The following is an 18,829-nucleotide window of genomic DNA, read 5'->3' on the forward strand; positions in this document are numbered from 1 at the left end:
CAAACTGTTATGTGCAGGTATCATCGGGGAGAGTCAGAAACACGGTATTTTACTCCAAGTCTCACTGAGTGGCTCTCTGAAAGGTTCTAGAGGATTCTGCCAAGGCTGCATTTCTGACTGTTCCCCCGGGGGTGTGTGTGTGTCCAGGTGGGTGCTGCTCCGCAGCTGGCAGCGCTCCTGATTTTCAGAAGCTAATGAATTAAATCAGTGGATCAAAGAGCCAGGGATCATTTAGCTGCCGAAGTTGAAGGGGTCTGGACGCTGGGCTGGGAGCTTCACTGTCTCTGTCTCTCTCTCCACCTCCTCTCAGCTGCCGAGTTGCAGCTCCAGCTGGGGCGGACGGTTCCCATCAGCCCCAGCAGCTTCCAAAGCACCAGTTATCTTTGCTTTTCTGTCTCAGGGCTTTTTTTCTGAAGTCTGAAGACTTGCTCAGTCCACAGTCAGGGTGGCTGGGAAGATAATCCCACAGGAGTGACCCTGGCCTGCGTGGTTCTCAGAGCGCATTGAGCTGCCTCCGCCTGTGGTGGGAACCAGTGCCACACGCACCTTCCACTGTCTCTCCTCTCAGTCACCTGCTTCCTCCAAGAACAGCCCCCACATCCCTGACTTGGCCTTTGCTTTCAAGGAACCCAAACCCGACTGTGACCACAGTGACAGCTGGTATAGCCTCAGGGTGGCGGGCAGTGGGGGGCAGGGGCCCGTTTCTCTGCTATGACGAGCCGGCCACAGGGTTCACTGAATTGGACCATCGAGTAGGGCCCGAGCCCTGACTCCCCGCACTCCCTGGGTGCAGAGCTCTCCAGGAGCGGGTGAGCCACACTGGTGGCGGTGTGGGCCAGTTTGGGCATATTCCTTAACACTTCTCTGATGATCTGCTAAATTAAGAGGTTATAGGATTTATTCTAGAGTACATGTGGATTATGAGTTACTATTTGCTATTTTAAGGGAAATAAATCACTTTCTTACTGCTCTTTTCCTTATAGCTCTTTTCTAATCCCTTTTCCAAAATAATCTCAAGGAATTTCATTCAGAATCTAAAATGGGTGTATGACTAGAATTTTTGGGCCCATATAATTACTTAAATGGTATTTTTAAAATTTCAGTTTCCATTTGTTCATTACAAGTATATAGAAATGCAAAAAAAAAAAATTGTATATCCTGCAGCCATGCTAAATTCACTTACTCTAGTGGTTGGGTAGACCGTGTGGGGTTTGTGCATACACAGTCGTGTCATCTGTGAATCCATGTACTTATTAGCAAATGGAGATAATATTGTTCCCCTCTCTCAGTGCAGGAATTTAGAGCCTTTCTGCCACCTTATCACTGACTGAAGAAGACCTCCAATGCCGAGGAATTTAAAACACCCTGAGGAAGTCTGTTCCGAGTCTATTGCAGTGGCTCTGTGACAGCCATCCAAAAGCTCTGAGACAACTGGAAAGTCCCCCTCAGGTGCCTGGTCTGCGGGCCAGCAGTTCTCTCAGGGACCCCCGACCAGGAGACCCGAGGACAGCCTCTGCGTGTCCTTTGCAGAACCCAAGAATTGGGAAAACAATCAGACGATGTGATCTGACCAGAGTTGTTTACAGCAGAATATGAAGTCATGATTTTTGAAAGTCAAGATGCATGGAAAGTTTAGCTAGGGGACCATGAGAAGTGTTTCTTTGAGACGAATTTTAAAACACACACCGTTTTATTCCATACACTGTTGCTGAAAGATCAAGAAAAAACCAAAGAAAAAAATCCAAGGGACAAATGTGTATCATTGGTTATTTTTAATGATTCTGTGCTATGGTTTGACCACAGCATTAAGAACAAGCAGAAAAATCTGAATTCATAACTAACAGCACTTAGAGCAACATCTTTCTTTAAAAGTATTGCAATTACAGACCTTAGGTCTAAGAACTACATCACCATTGCTCAGTGGAAAGAGGCAGATACAAGACAGTTGGAAATCTTTCTCTGTGTATAACCGGGAATTATGCTGAAAAGTAAGCACAATGTTTGTTCACAAAGAAGACTTAATGACTTCTGATTATCATAGCTCACAACCAACTATTGAAAAGCTCCAATACAGTTGTACTTTTTTTAATAAATTGCTTTATAATAAAAATTAAGTGAACTAAATGCTGTGAATAATATTGTACATATTTTAAAACAGCTTTAAACTAGACAAGTATACAATTAAAAAAATGTGATTTTTGAAAGCCATGTAATGAAAAATAGCAATATACCAACAAGCACGTTAAAATGAACCAGTATCATTAACAGAAAAGTTTAAGCCTCGATTAGTTGTGTAGAAAGGAAGCAATGGTGGGGTAACAAATTTTAGTACCTCTGAGTCCAGAACATTCTCATGCTCACTAGTCCTCCCAAGAGTTTGACCCTGGGGGTGGGAGCTTCGTCTGACACAAATGAGCCTCAGTTCTTAATGCCGATTCCCAGGGTGGAGCCGACACACGGGTGTGGACACACGGCGTCCAGAATGCAAGACCATCGTCTTTTCATGGCTCTTTCAAACACATACTAAAAGAAAGGCTGACTTCTAATCCATTCAGCATAAAGAGTTGCATTATAGAGATGTTTTCAGTTTAAGAATGATTGGTATTAACTTGCTTTCTGGATGTTAGGGGTATGATTCTGCCATGATTTTCAAAATCAGAACATGTATCGTAGACCAAATACAAAACTTGGAATTAATTAGAATTGTTATCCTCTGGTGGCAGAATAAAGATAATATGGATCAGATGGGCAAAATGTCATAGCTTGCCTTTACGGATGACACTGGAAAGCTTCCCCACACCCAAGATCCAACAGTCGTTTTCATGAACACGTGTTACAAGCCTTTTTCTTTTTTAAAAAAATATTAGAATATTTGAACATAAATGCAGAGGTCACAATCCGACACTAAAGACCGAGCTGGAAGAGAGGTGTGACTTGACATACAACTGAAAACGTAATCTCTAACTGATGGCAAAACCTGGTTTGTTTTTGGGCCGGGGTTAGGATGGGACACCAACAGGAATGGATATAGGATTCTTCACATGGCAGCCAACTCTCTTCTAATGGTAACCCACAACAAAACATTTGTTTCTAAAAACAGGGTCTTCTCTGAATAGGATCTGTTTTTCCTGAGGTATTCTTTCCCTACAGTCTCTACTGCTAGTTCATTGGCTCCACAGCTTCAATTTGTGAAAGAAAAAGGCACAGAGCGACTTGGGACATAGACAAAATGCCTCTGTAGCTGAGCAAAGTCCTCTGCTGCAGGCCGATCTACTGACTCTGACACAATCTCTGCAATATTAACGGCAACAAAGTGTGCCCTGTGCGCTGAGGCCTAGCACCTTCGTTCCAGCACAGCAGGAGATAATGTCTGTTCCTAAAGCAAGTTGACCATCAACATTTTTTTATTACTGAAATATAACTAACACTGGTCCAACTGAGCATTACTAAAGTGATTAAAATGAGAAGCATCTGGTGGCAACCAAAAAGCTGTGGGATTTAAAAAAAAAATTTTTTAAGTGTTTTCACAGCAAAGATGCAACTTTCAATTGCTATATATACGCTGGTCATAATCTGTTGCTTGTTTGTTCAGACTTCTTTCCCTTGTGTTATAATATTGATATTTAATAGGAAAATAAACTACATAGACTTTTATCTGTATGCATCCATTTGCAAATTTCCTTACAAAAAAGGACGAAGCACATAGGCATTCACAAATTCTATGCCATTCTGTTAAAATTGGTATCATCTATACATTATATTACAGTATTAACAATTTTTTTATTCTACCCATTGGGTAGGATATGTGCATAATATATTCGACTTATATACAGCACCTTACAAATAAAAACATAAGAAAAGACAGACAACTGAAAAAGCACCATTTTAAGTGAGGCACAACAAAGGTGAGCATTGACCGGGTGCAGGGGGGTGGCTTGGGTCCTCTGTCTGCAGAAACCAGAACTGACATGCAGAGCTCTTTGCAATAACAGGGATATATATACATATATAAAAAATATGCACGGATGGTGTATGTAGAATCTCTGTATAGCTCTAACCCTCTCCCGCATTACACAAAACAAGCACACGCTGGGGGAGAAAGCAAAGGATGAAGAAGACACTGCTCTCTTAGCAAGACATTCCTGCTCTCACAGACAACAGCTTCCTAATGCACCCAACTCGGGCAGCAGCAGCGACTGTCTAACCCTGGCAATAACATAAATGTGAACTATGCAAAGGACACAGTGTGCTGGGTAGGAAAGTATGCTGAAATCTTGATTCCTAAACAGTGTGGGCCATTGCAGGGCTAAGGGCGCTTTCCACTGTTCCTTCTCATCTCTGTGATCTCGGGACGGGGGCTGGCAGCAGGGCCGCGGTGGAACTGGTAACAGCTGGGGAAGCCACGAAGCCACTGAGAACTTTCATTTGTGATCTGGGATGAAGGCAGAGTTTCTTGGTTTGTGACTTTGGTGTGCTACCATTAGATAAAGTGTTCCTCACAGTGAGAAGGGGAGGGCCTCCCCTCGCCAACTTGTCATCCAAAGGTGTTCTTTTACCTCCCTACACCAAGAACGTGGTGTCCCGGGCAGTGTGAGCGGGAGCGGCTGGGCTCATGCTCCTAAGCAAAGGTTGGGGGTGCACGGAGCGGGCCCCAGGACACACTCCCAGGGTGAAGGCTCAGCCCGGAGCCCTGGCTTCCGTCACCTGGGCAAGAAAAGCCCAAGTGAACAGAAACCAAGCATCCTGCCCAGCTTTTTCCTTCATACACTGCTGAGCTTTGAGAATTTTAAGAAAAATGAATGGTATACAAATAGAGTTAATGTCACCATTCTAGGTAGCAAAATGCCATAGGCAAGCAGCAGCGCTGCCCGCAGTGCGTCAGCCCAAAGCCCCAGGAGCCTGCGAGGGCCAGCACCGCGAGGGACTCGCCTCTGCTGGAGCCTGGCGGGGTGTGGGTCTGTGCTGGCAGCCAGCGTCTGGCTGAGGACATGGCTGTGGGGACCTGGCCAGGAGTCCTCCTAAATAGAGGAGCAGCTGGTGGAAGCTAGAGGATCACCCTGTCAGAGATGGGACAAGGGTTTGGACAGGAAGTCGGGGATTGGGATGGATGCTTCTAGATTGGAGGGACTTTCTGCAAGGGCTTCCTTTTGAGCCCTTCTCATTTTTATGAAGATAAAATCAAGGTGAAGGAGATCAGACGGAGATGCGCACAAGACGCATCCTGTGCTGGCGCCCGGAGGCCTCCCAGGTTACTGCTGGCCTCTGTGTCCTCTCTCCTAAGTCTGAGCCAAAATTAATGACTAGAAGTGTATCCTCTTGATAAAGCCGCGTTAGGTTTTAAAGATTCTCCTCTGCTACCTTGAAATTTCTCAGGGATTGGGTGTGTGTCCGTGTGTTATGTCATGGGGGCGTGCTGGTCAAGCTGCTTTATCTGTAAATTTTGGACACAAAAAATAGATCAAATATATAAACACATATTTGTTTCACAAGATCTCTTTTCCATGAAGGATTGCGTCAGTGTTTAAAGAACACTAGAGTTTCTAAAAAAGCAAGTGGATGCTAGAAGACTGTGTTTCTATAGATGGGATTCAAGATGCCTTGGGTTTCCTACTCCTGGAAGTCCCTGGGACAAGGGACAAACGTCAGTGGTATGTGCGGGAGAGTTAGTTCCCACCTACTGTTCTCTCCAACAATGCAATCCTGTATTGCAACCCTGTCCTGGAATCTAGGATTGTAAACCTGTCGTTGATTGCCTAAGCCACTGGTTTCTACACTGGACCCGCAGGTTCCATAAGCTTAAAGTTTCTTGAAAGAACAACAGGCTCCGCTGGGCAAGCTGCACCTTGACAACCACTATTCTTTCAGCACCCGGCCAGCCATGAGGCCACGCGGCACGGACAGGGCAGCCACAGCCTTCAAAGGAGCTGCTTGATCTACATCACCTTTTCCCTGTGTCAAAGGAAAATTGACTATTAATTCAATTTATGACCTTGGCTTTTAAAGTAATTCATTGCAGAGGCCCAGCCCCAAAGACCTTTCAGAGTCATGGTTTGATATGTGTGTCTTTAAATAAGTAACTTAAAAGGCAATTCTCTAGGGTGGTTGAATGGGAGGAACCTCTCTTTTGAAAGACGATTAAAGGTATCTGCATTAAATAATTGTCTTGCCAATACTGTGGACATCTGCAAAACATTCATATACTTGCAAAGGAAGGAACTTGCAGGCCTCTGATCTGAGCTCATTCTTGGAGCAGGTGGAAGAGCAAGGACTGTGAAAACATCCCGAGCTACAGCTAAGGCTGGGTTCACCTGCTTGACCACAACTGGGGGCAAGATTTGGAATGATTAAATCAACTCTGCGCGTGATGGGACACCTGACCAAGAATCCGCCTGAGTCCCCTCAGCGAGGCCTGACTGGTACAAGGTCTCCTGTCTCCACCTGACCCGCGGTGACTGGCTGTGTCAGGGGACCCAGCTGCTTTCAAACACAGGCTCGAAGTCCGGGGGCCGGCGCCCTGCAGGAAGCCTCCAGGGGCTGGGAAAGGTCCTCTCTGGCCCCAAGTCCATCTCTGCCCTGAGAGCTGGCTTCTCCCTGACAGCGGCCTTGCAGCTGTCACTGCCACAAGACCGAACCCGGTCTCAGAAATGCCACTGTGGCCCTCGGCTACAAATACTTCCGTGCAGGGTCTCAGGCACAAGCTGACAACCGTGGCCCATCTTTTCTTTCTCTCCTTTTAAGAGTTTGACTAGTTCTGTGGATGTTACTGTGTGAAATGGATGGATCTAACAGATTTCAATCCTCACAACAAACCAGCGACCTGCCTACCACGATACGAAGTGGGAGGGAGCAGGCAAGACCTGGGGCCCGGAACAGTCTCTCCAGCTCCTGGCAGCAGCGCAAAGCCACCTCACTGAGGAATCACCTCCAAGACCTACAGACAGACACGGACACACAAATGCTGATTTGGCGTTAAAGCTGCATAGATCAGAGTCGCTGAACCCTTATTCCTGTTCCTCTAATGCGCAGAGGCCCGAGAGGCCACCCTCTGAATGGAGACCTCTCGGCAGAGAAGCCGTCTCCGTGGCGCAGCATTTGCTAGACTTGTTGGCCGCTGCTGCTGCAAAAGCCGGTGCTTACATCTGCAGAAGGAAGTTGTTCTTTTTTAAAGTTGTAAGCATGAATCTTTGTAAATATCAGGAATATTAAAACTAAGACTAACAATATTTAAAATTAGTTTTCTAGTTGCATTTTAACTGCATGTTGTGCTTCTTATCCTGTGCTCATAGGTCACTCCACCGTCCACTGTTCTCTAACTGACCTCGGGCTTCTGGCCACCAATGCAAAGGCCGACCTGGGGAGGGCTGGGTGAATCCTGCCAGGAGTTTGGGGGGTTTTGAGCACTGCATTCCTCTAAGAATGCCAGGCTAACACTAGTGACATGCAATGGCTTATTACGACCAGCAACACGGCATTCTGCTGTGCGTTCCAGAGGCTTCCTAAGCATCCCGCACACACGACATAGCAGGCAGGCTGTGTCGGGGCGACTGCTGGAGCCTCCTGCTGCACTGAGTGGCCTCGCAGAGCTGCACTGGGCTGTCCAGGGAAGGGGAGAGGCAGCGGGTACGCTGAGGAGTCACATAGTTCAACAGGATACAGAATAACCACCTTGCATTTTAAACAATTTATTGCATAAAGTAAGGTATGTATCTGAATAAATTTCATGCTACAGTGAAAAAAAAAAATCTAAATTACTGAAGAAACTGCACTGCCGGAGGATGAGGCAGCACTGCATGATACTGGATACATAAACACATGTGTCAGGTTCATTTTTAATAAAATATGCAGCCTATGACTAGCAGAGTAACTCAAATAACAAGTCAGAAATGCTGGAACTTATTAGTATTTCCTATCTTCCATCCAAAAGTCTCCAAATGCTTCAGCAATGCATTGCTATTTGACGCAAATTCTTGCAACAATGACTTTTTCGATTTATGTAAGCTGGTATTAGGCTGCACCCCCAATTATCTTTCTTATATGATTCTGGGGTACACTCCAGTATGTTCCTTGGGCCTAATAATAATCCACAGGTGAAAAGACGACATACAGAACTTCACGGAAAACAGTTCCCTCATATATATTTTAAACATTAAGATAGTGCAACTTTTAAAACACATCATCACAACACAAAGTAGCTCCTTGCATTCATCTAACTTCTCCACTTTTGACCTTGGCACACAAAACAGGAATTTTGATTCATATTTTTAAAACAAAATAAAAGTTCCACACCTTGGGAGAAAAAGCAAACTGGCTGATTCTTCCCCATGATAATATAGAATAATGCTTCCTTCTTTATTCAGTTAATTATAAAACAGGCCATTCTGGCCTCATTTATCTGCAAAGTCTCCTTTCAGAATTAAATAAATCAAATACCTCTGTGGGTTTTATTTCATGATATCTTCAAAGCATCCCTTTCTGTTTCCCCTGCCCACTCCCCCATCCCAACCCCTGCCCCAGATAAACACTGTTCGTGGTCAGACCAGATGGAAGTTTGTATCTTTTCAGTCTAGTTTGCATGCAATTCCCCTGAAAGGAATCAGAAACCAAGACCGCGCTTGCTCATTTGTTTTACTTAGCTGTGCCAGGTAAGACTGAACGACCTTGTGTAGGGAGGGGCCCGCTGGGCCTCTTCCCTCCTTGGTTTCTCTCTCCTCGATTCAAGTGCATGTCAGAGGGAATCAGACCAGGTTCCCGGGCTTCCTGTCTTTGCCTTTGAGGGGTACGATTGTGCTCTCTGAATTGTTCTGCTGCAGCTGCGGTCTGCTGCCCCTGTGTGCGTTGCTGCGCTGGTGGTGGAGGAAGGAGGTGCCCGGGTGCTGGCCCATCACCTCGCTGTACGTGGGGGGCGGCCCCTCCATCCTCCCATTGCTGCTGCAGGTGGTGGCGCTGATGCCCGAGTTGCTGCTGGGCGGGCACGGGCCCCCGCTGTACATGGAAACGTCTATCAGATCACTGTCAAATATGGTTCGGTTGGGCGGGGCCCTCACAGACTCCCGGTTGAGTTCCATCTGCTGTTCGGGGTCTCGGAGCTGCAGAGTGCAGGGCCCCTGGTAAGGAGGCGGCTCTTCGCCGTCGGACAGGGAGATGGTGGGAGGAAGGTCAATCTCGTGCTGCACATAGGGGTAGGTGGGCTGGAAGCGGCTGAACCGATCCCTCTGCATAAAGGACGGGGCAGTGAACCTGTCCCTGGACCTCGGGGCATACATGATCTGGAAGGAAAAGGAAGAGAGGCCTGAAGATGCTCTTGGCACAGTGACGACCATGAATGTGACGGAATCAAGGAAATGCATGCCTGGTCTGTATTCTTACCAGTGTGGACACCATTCCCCAGACAAAATAGGAAAAGGCTATTCCAGGAAAAAATGAAACAAATAAAAAAAAAAAAAAACCATACTTTTCTCATCCTCATGACTTAGACCTACACACCTTGCCAAACGACAGTGTGTCCAAGACGGCAGAGTAATGGAGAGCTCGGGTCTAACGGGAGCTGCGGTGCCTGCGGTGTGTGCCGTTTCCAGGGCTCCAGTGGCCACAACGGTGACCCCAGTAAATGGTGACAGAGCAGAGAGTGCCACGCGCACCGCGCATACTCCCGTCACCGCCAGGAGCTCTGGCAACTCTGGTGCAGAAAAGCGAGGAGGGGCTCTGGGTTTCAATGGGAAACATAAGTTGTACCACACATAGTACTCGGCCTGGGGACAGGCATTGGGGCCATCTATTAATTACTTATAGAAGCTAATTGCCCTATCAATTGCTTTTTTTAAAAATTTTAAAAAAGGGACTTTTCTTTCTGGCTTCCCTACATTTCCAGTTAGTTGGATTCTAAATAAAAGTTTTCACTGATGTGAAAAATGTTCTGTATTCCAAAGTAAACGTGATTATACCTTTCTTTTTCCAAGATAAATCCAGGTAGTATGTCTCTTACAAAATCCTTTCATTTATTCTACCACCCAAGTTTCTTTTAGGAGACAGATCTTTTTTAAATATATATATACACACACACACACACACACACACATATATAAACATATTGATATATATAAACATACATACACATGTGTGTGTGATATACATGCATTTAATACATATACATACACATAAGTACACACACATAGCTATTGATTTGTCTCACGCCATATTTTTAATGTAAGGCAAAAAATATGTTATTTTAAAGTTCATGTTATTAAACCTGGAGCTATGGAGCTGAATCGCACTATGTGCCCACACTTGCCAAGGCCCGTCATCAGCAGCTTGTGGGGGTGGGGTCAGGTACAGACCAGTGACCCCAACCTGTCTTCTGCAAGGAGCTGTAGCTCAACACAAATCATCCCCACAGGGCTCGAGGGACAGTCCCCTCCCCTGCTTTTTGCCCAAAGTTACAAGGAATGCTTAAAACCCACAAATCCTGCCCCTGAGCTGCTCCCACCAGTGCTGTGGCCACCCGCACGACCACCCCTTACCTCTGAGGCCCCTGGCCGCGGCACGGAGCTGTCTGAAGGCCACAGACACCCTTCCTGGTGGCGGGGAGGCGAGGGAAGTAAGGAACAAGAAACGGCAGGAAAAAATCATTAGTTTCATACAGCAGCAGCAGCAGCACCCAAAACATTGACCGCAACTTTCTAAAGAGCAGACCTGCTTAAAACGCGGAACAAGAAAGAATTAGTCCTTTGGATACCTCACATCTAAAGCGGGGGCTGTGGTCAAAGGAAAAGATTAGAAAGATTACGTTCCGTCCGTAATAGATCTGAAGTGGATCTGAAGTCAAACAGTGCTCAGTGTATACACTTCTGTGCCTGACACACGTTCAAACGGTCACGAAACCAGACTCAGCCACCGCGCAGCTGTGGCAGCCTCTGGGTTAGCCGTAGGCAGAGGAGGGCCTCGCGTGACACGCACTGCCGCGGAGACACACGGCGCTCTCAGATCTGGAACCGAGTTCCCAAAGCCCGGATGCCCTCCCAGCCTCTTCTAGTGAACTTATTCTTCGGTCTCTAAGATGTAACTTGACATCTAGTTACTTAATATCTTTTTTCAAAAATGTCTGGCCAGACTGACATGGTGACAAGCAAACAGGCATCATTAAGGGTCATTTCTAACACCTTGAACCCAAAGTGTTGGCTATTAGAAAGGTCTGTTCCCATAATTACAAAGGAGACTGTGAACTTTGTGGGGGGCAGCAGGGCGGAAGCTGTATTTTGGGATTCCCAGGAATAGGTATGTTTGACCTTGGCTGATCACGGAGCCTCCCAAGAGCCGCAAAGTGCTGATAAGTGAACACCTCCGTGGTGAAACAGCCCAACTCTAGCGACGCCAAGGCCACCCTGCTCTGGTCTGCGGGCCAGCACTGTGATAGAAATGCCCTTCACTGCTAAACCGGGTGTGTGTCCAGCACATGCACCCGTTCCTAAGGCGCTCGCAGGACATCGTGGAACCAGCAGCAAAAATACACGCTGACCCAGCTGTGTTTAGAGGAGGTGTGGGCTTAAGGGTCTGACTGTAAAATTATGTAATGGGTAATGTCAGCTCTGGCACGGTGACAGGTGACAGGCAAAGTCGAACCAAATGCACGACTGATCTACTCCCTCCGCGTGGCGGCGGCGGCACAGCCCTTCCGTGGCCTGATCCCCCTGGCAGAGCGCCCCTCGCCACGCTCTGCGTGGCCACAGCCGTGCTCCCACTGATAGCAACATCTCTAAGATTCATCACCCCGCCCTCGCTCCTCTCACTGTCCCCGCAGGGGCCCTTCACCTCCAGGCTGGGGTCAGGGCCATCACCAGCGCCCTGCAGATCAAAGCACAGGCGGGCAAGGCCGGAGACACAGCCACCCAGTTCCATACGGGGAGGGAGGGACCCACGCGGGGGCTGTGTGTTTTCCGAAAATGGCAGTAACCATCCCAATAGCTTTGTTTCCCTAAAAATTAGCAAACCCACAATGTGCCTACAAGAGCCTGGCGATGCGCCCCCCATGTCCGGCTCCTAGCTCCCCACCCGCCTCCCTGGAGCCCCGGCCCGGCCCTGCCCTCCCCGCACCCCAGGCGGAGGCGTCCCCACCCCTAAGACCAAACCCGTCGAAAGTGGAACACACTGGCTTCTATTTAGCCCCTCCTTCTTCCGTGTCGCAGGCATCTCTCCCTAACTCCATTCGGAACAGTCCTGCATTCACCTTGGGAGACTCATCCTTCCTTCCCCAAAGGCCCCCACAGTCCCCGGCTCTCCTGGGGCTGCAGCGTAAGTGTCAAGTCAAAGGCCAAAGGGGGTGCAGCTGGCCCCAGCCTGGTCCCTGTGGTGGGGACAGTGTTTGCACCCCCAGACTCTCCAGCCCCTGCGGTTGCCCAGACACCAAGGACTCTCCTCTCTGGGAAACCCACAGTTCCCGTAATTAACCGTCTTTTCCTCTCTATGGGTGTGAAAAACTCACACGCCACACATGCATGCCTCCTCCCTTATACCACACACAGCAAAAGCCACTCCGGTGACACTAACCACCCCTCACCCCCCGCACCCGGTCCTGTGTCACTCCCTCTGCCCCAGGGACCACTGACAGGAGTTCACTGTGCATCTTCCTTGGACTGCGTCTTTTTAATGATGCATTTCCAGGACCTACATGTTTCACACAGGCATCGTTCAATTTGTTAAATAAGCAACCAAATTCTTTCCTAAATAAATGGTTGTTTGTCTGTAATGTTCCCATGAGTTGCAGGCCTGTGAGCCCAGCGGCTTTTCCCTCTGCTCAAGTGGCACCAGGAGCCTCGACGGATGGAGACACTCATAGTTATCTCTCTCACTTGCCTTCTCCAGCCACTGTCAGCAGGTTTTCTGACCACGTCCCACAGGGAGTTCCTAAGGCAGGGAGAGGGGTGCCGAGGGCTGGGCCCTGCATGCCCAGCCCGGGCTCTCGTCCCCATCATGCCTCCCTAGGCACACGGCACACCTCCGCCCCCGCCCAGCCCCTTGCCCGGGGCCATGCACACGTGCGTGGCCCAGCTGCTCCTGCCGTTCAAAACAAGGGCACAACTGTTTCCTATACATTTTGCTAGCTAGGGTGAGGTCCCCAAAGCCTAAGAACCAAGCCTGGAGCAGCGGGGAGGGACAGCCCTGGGTTTAGAGCTCCGGCCATTCTTGCCTTGGGACGCCGCTGCACACCTGCCAGTCGGCACAGCCTGGAGGTGGGGTTTTTCTTACCCAACTTTTGTTTTTTGCAGGAATAATCAGCAAAATCAAAATTCCAAAATGGGAGGAAATTCCCCTACAATCCCATCACCCTGATACTTGAACAGATTTCTTCGTTCAAGGGCTTATTCATTTGCATATCTTAAGTCTCTGCAGTTGTAACCGTAAGGCAGCGATGGTTGTGTATTCCCTTCTTCGTGGAGTCGACCACCAGTGCTGCCCACCACCACCATTTTCCCAGCTTCACTGAAGTATAATTGACAAGCAAAAATTGTTGCTATGCAATAATTTATTTAACTATTCACCGACAATTGCCCCCTGCCCCGATTTATTCAATTTTATAGGAAATATTTTCTTTAGGTCTTCACCCACGCAGTAGGTAGGGGACATTATAACTACAAGCAGCTATGGTGGACGGGCTGAGGCCACCCACCACGAGGGCTGTCGTTCCAGTTCTGTGCCCCAGGCTGCGTAGAAAACCCAGACCTGGGAGACTGACCAGAGCTCCAGAAAGGCCCCATGCTGCCCAGCCAGCTCTTTAGTTGGTCTCTCTCACAGCTTCCTCTCCAGCCACTCGGCTGTCACACACTGGCCCTGGAAAGGCTGCCCTTGTTGGCACTTAGGCCTGTCACGCTGCAGGTGAAGCCTCCTGGCTCGTGCTCACCCTTGGGGAGGTGGCGGAGTCCTCAGCACGTGGCAGAATGATTTGACTCTATGACCGGTGACCTCCCAGGGCCCTGGACCCTACGAGAGGCTGCAGGTAGGCAGTGCAAAGACGCGACCCCTGGCCTAGAGCCCTCAGCTTCCTCATCTCCAAACGCCAGGCAGAACATGTGCAGGAGAGGGGGACTCACTGTACGGCTGGCACCTGCTCAAATGGCAGCATTTCTGGGTCCTCAACATGGAACCAATTTCAATCTCAACAATGAAGGCAGTAATGCTCTTTGCCAATGCTGGTATTGCTACATGGTGTTACACTCAGAATAAGCTGTGAAATAAGATAATACTTAAAGTAGTTCACAGAATTTTGAGCAATAGGAACACAGGTTTGGTACTAATTCGCACAGGATCACATGCACTCCCGCATGGGCTGTTTCCTTGCGAGAATACCAACGAAAAGGAAGCGAAACCTCCACCGGCTGTCATTAATCGCTCCGTTATACATGTACCAAATCCTGCCTTGCAGCAGGTCACAGTCCTTTTCCACTGCCACATGCGAGATGACGCATACACATCCTGCAGGGACTCGCGCCGCATGTCCCCACGGTGGAAGCAGGTGGGGCAGGGACCCTGTAAATTCCCAGGGTTCAAGCTGTCACTCCAACCCCTCGTTCCACTCGAGGCAGATTACTCTAGAGATCACTTTGAATCAACTCTAGTTTCCTTTCTGGGATGCATCACTCCCAGATCACTCGTGTTTTATCTATTATACCAGAGACTTGATACCAATAGATTCCATCCATTGTACCAGTTCTTTGGGGTGCACGTTACACCGAGAGGACCCAGGGATGGTCCCAGCGCTCCAGGAAGCTCACCAGAGGGCATCCGACCTGGCAGCGCGGGCGGAGGGAAGTGGGTCTCGGGGCCTGTGTATGCACAGCCCTCGCGGGCACGTTTCCTACGCCCTAGCTTTCTCCCTGGAACACAGCACTAGCGATTCAGAAAGACAACATGGGTGATCTGATGACAGTTGACTGTCACACACTGGCAGATGCAGCTATGGGCATGGTTGCGCACCCGGCGGGGCAGGCAGGCTCCGAGGCAGCAGAGACCCAGGCTGGAACCCCGGCTGTGCCTGGCTCTGCCGCCTGGCAGCCTGCGGCCTGCGCAGCCCACCTGCTGCAGCTTCTCCAAGCAAGGGGCTGCGGGGCTCAGCGCAGCCTTGACGAGCGTCTTCTTGTTGCAGGTAACGGCTACCTGCTGTGCTAAGCACAACTAAAAGGGGGGTGATTTTCCATTATCTCTTTTAAGATATCCCTTTAAAAATAATGAGTCACTGGCCTTTCCTTATTAGTATTGTTTAATACCCCAAAGGTGGTATTTGGAGTGGAAAGGCTGGGCATGAGGGCGGCCTGAGTGGAGCCGAATTCACTTCCGATCTCAGGAGCCTTCTGCGGTTGGGAGCCGCGCTGACCACGAGGCCCCTCGCAAGTTCTCTGAGGCTCCCGACCACCGGGTTTCAGCAAAACCCCCGCCGCTGCCCGGACCCAAGGCCACCGCCGCGCCGTGACCATCTGCACTCGTACAGCATCAGCCAGCGGGCAGCCAGCTGCCACGGAGGAGACCACCGCGGTTACAGACCTCGGCAGGTCATGAGCACCACGCACTGTGTCCGGACGTCACGAGGTCACACAGGGACACACTTCACGGGGCAAAAACACACCTTTATAGCATTCAATTTGGTGATAAGCTTTTATTTTCTCTCGGACTTTTTTCCAAAATGAAATCTTTATTGTGAATGAACGCAGCTGACCCTTGAACAACACAGATTTGAACTTTGAAGGTCCACTTATACATGGATTTTTTTCCCCAACAAAACGCATATTCATGGGATGCCTAAACCCACCAATACGGAGGACCGACCTTTTCATATATGCAGGCTCTGCAGGGCCTGCTGAGGGGCTTGAGTACGTTTGGACTTTGGCATCCGTGGGGGTCCCAGAACCAATCCCCTGCGTGTACCCAAGGGTGACCGTGTGCCGTGATTTGTCGTTCTCCTGCTAATGTAGTCAGTGTCACATGATCACACACGTCTGCCCGCCTCTGGGCTGCAAGAGAGCGCTTTTCTTCTGGGTCTACAAGGCCCTGGGCAGAGCCCTAAGCATGCCAAGGTAGAGGCTCCTGTGACAGTCCCCAGCCTACATCCACAAAGGCACAATGACACACACACACACACACACACACACACACGTATGTACTGCTGGTCTTCTATGTAAGTACACCTCGAATCACAAAGTCTGGTGATCTGGCCTCTCTGGGTTGGCCCTGGAAGTTGGCTCCAGTCCCGGGGACCCTGAGGGCTGGCTGGCCATCAGGAGGCTCTGCTGAAACTGGACTTTTAGTTCCTACACCTGTGGGAAAGGGACACAGGACAGTGCCACACCTTCAGGCTTGAAGACGTGCATTTTCAGACTCCTTTACACTTGAAGAATCTGTTTCACACTTTCTTCCTTCTGAGTGGTCAGTGAACAGCCACACAAGGGAACACTGTCCGCAAGTTCAGTCTGCTTGACACTAAAACATTTGCATAGAAGAGAAAAAATATCACCTGATTTTCCCTTTGGCCGTCTTTATGATGCCAAGAATCAAGATGTGTTATCTGCAGATGTGGAGCACAATGACTGGATTTTTTCCCTTTGAATCTGACCATTTGGCACATTTTTGGGGTGGGGCAGGAGGTGAACAATGCTCCCACCGTGCTGGTATTGGGGGTGGAGTCTTGGAGGTGGTCTGTCGAGAGGATGGGGCCCTCATGAATGGGGTCAGTGCCCGCAGCAGAAGAGGCCAGGGCGCGAGCAAGCCTTGTCCCCACTGTGGGAGGAGTCAGGACCGCTGGCAGTCTGCAGCCTGGGGGAGGGCCCGAACCAGAACCCAGTGGTGCCGGCTCCGTGGTCTCCACTCCCGTCTCCCGAGTGAGGAACAAATGTCTGCGGTTCATAAGCCGCCCAGTCTGCAGCACTTTGTTACAGCAGCCAAACTACGACCCAACTGTAAATTTTTAGTTCCTACATTCAGGTTTCTTATCCACTTTGAGTTAATTTGTGCTGTGAGGGAAGGGTCCAGAATCACTATTTTGCATGTGATATCCAGTTTTCGCACCACCATTTTTGAAAAGACTGTGCTTCCCCGGTTGAATGGTCTCGGAATCCTTGCTGGAGATCACCTGCGTGTACACAAGGGCCACTGCCGAGCTCACATTCTCTCTCACTGGTCTGTATGTCCGTCTCTCTGCCAGTACCACACTGTTTTGATTACTGCAGCTTTGTAGTAAGTTCTGAAATTAGGCATTGTGAGACCTCCAATTCTGTTGTTCTTTTTCAAGATTTTGGCTATTTAGGGTCCCTTAAGATAACATACAAATTTTAGGATGGATTTTTTTTCTATTTCTGCAAAAAGCATCATTGGGATTTTGATAGGGATGGCACTGAATCTGTACGTTGCATTGAGAAGTATTAACATCTTAACCATATTAAGTCTTCCACTCCTTGGTTACGAGAGGTCTTTGCACTTATTTCTGTCTTTTTAAATTTCCTTCAGTAACATTTCCTATTTTTCAACGTACAAGTCTTTCACCTCCTTGGTTAAGTTTATTTCTAAGTATTTTATTCTTTTTGATGCTACTGTAAATATAATTCTTAATTTCTTTATTAGATTGTTCATTGCTAGTGTCAAGAAATGCAACTGATTTTTGCATGTTGACTTTGTATCCTGCTCTGCTAAATTTGATTATTAGTTCTAACAGTCCCCCCTCACCCGGTGCAATCTTCAGGGTTTTTTATATGTACGATCATGTCATCTGTGAACAGATAATTTTACTTCTTCCTTTCCAGTTGGAATGTCTTTTATTTCTTTTTCTTGCCCAGTTGCTCTGGCTAGCACTTGCAATCAATACTGCTGAACAGAAGTGGCAAAAGCATGTATCTTTGTCTTGTTCCTGATCTCAGAGGAAAAGCTTTCAGTCCTTCACCACTGAGTATGATGCTGCTTGTGGGCTTTTCACAGACAGCATTTATGATGCTAAGGTGGTTTCCTTCTATCTTATTTTGTTGAGTGTTTCCATCATGAAAGGATACTGAATTTTGTCAAATACTTTTTAAGACTTTGAAGCTAAAAAAATACTTTTTCCTGCATCAATTGAGATGATTGTGTGTGTGTGTGTGTGTGTGTGTGTGTGTTCCCCTTCGTTTTGTTAATGTGGTATATGACATCAACTGAATCTCATATAGAGAACCATCCTTGCATTCAGGGAATAAATCCCCACTTGGTTGTGGTATATAATCCTTTTATTATGCTGGTGAATTCAGTTTGCTAGTTATTTTGTTGAGAATTTTTGTATCAATATTCAAGAAATACGAATGGTCTATGGCCGTGGTCCCCAACCCCTGGGCCTCAGACCAGTACCAGTCCGTGGCCTGTTAGGAACTGGGCCACACAGCAGGAGGTGAGCACAGCGAGAGAGCAAAGCTTCATCTGCATTTACAGCTGCTCCCCCTCCCCCAACCCTGCCATGGTCCATGGAAAAACTGTCTTCCATGAAACTGGTCCCTGGTGCCAAAAAGATTGCGGACTCCTGGTCTATGGTTTTTTTGTTTGTGTCTTCATCTGGCTTTGGTATGAGGAATGCTGGCCTCAGAATGAGTTAGGAAGTGTTTTTACCTCTTCAATTTTTTGGAAGTTTGAGGATTGGTGTCAATTCTTCAAATACTTGGTATAATTCACCAGTGAAGCCATTCGGTCAAGGGCTTTTCTTTATTGGGAAGTTTTTGATTATTGGTACAATCTTTTTATTAGTTATAGATCTATTCAGATTTTCTATTTCTTCATGATTCAGTTTGGTAGGGTGTTTCTAGAATTTGTCCAATTTTCACATCTACGTTACCCA

At 48.2% G+C, this 18,829-nt stretch overlaps 1 protein-coding gene across 6 annotated transcripts in view; it reads right to left on the bottom strand.

Moving 5' to 3' along the window:
• Nucleotides 1–1,797: 1,797 nt before the first annotated feature.
• Nucleotides 1,798–18,829, bottom strand: part of LDLRAD4 (low density lipoprotein receptor class A domain containing 4) — a 405,759-nt gene continuing 388,727 nt past the window's right edge. For all 6 annotated transcript variants that reach the window (XM_069468559.1, XM_069468560.1, XM_069468562.1 and 3 more), the window contains 2 exons: nucleotides 10,518–10,571; nucleotides 1,798–9,266 (listed from right to left, as the gene is read on the bottom strand). In XM_069468559.1, the coding sequence (XP_069324660.1) occupies nucleotides 8,736–9,266; nucleotides 10,518–10,571 (585 nt within the window). In that variant the 3' untranslated portion in view covers nucleotides 1,798–8,735. The remainder of the gene's footprint in view (nucleotides 9,267–10,517; nucleotides 10,572–18,829) is intronic.

This window comes from Eulemur rufifrons, chromosome 5 (genome assembly GCF_041146395.1).
Source record: "Eulemur rufifrons isolate Redbay chromosome 5, OSU_ERuf_1, whole genome shotgun sequence".
In the NCBI taxonomy this organism is placed as follows: domain Eukaryota; kingdom Metazoa; phylum Chordata; class Mammalia; order Primates; family Lemuridae; genus Eulemur; species Eulemur rufifrons.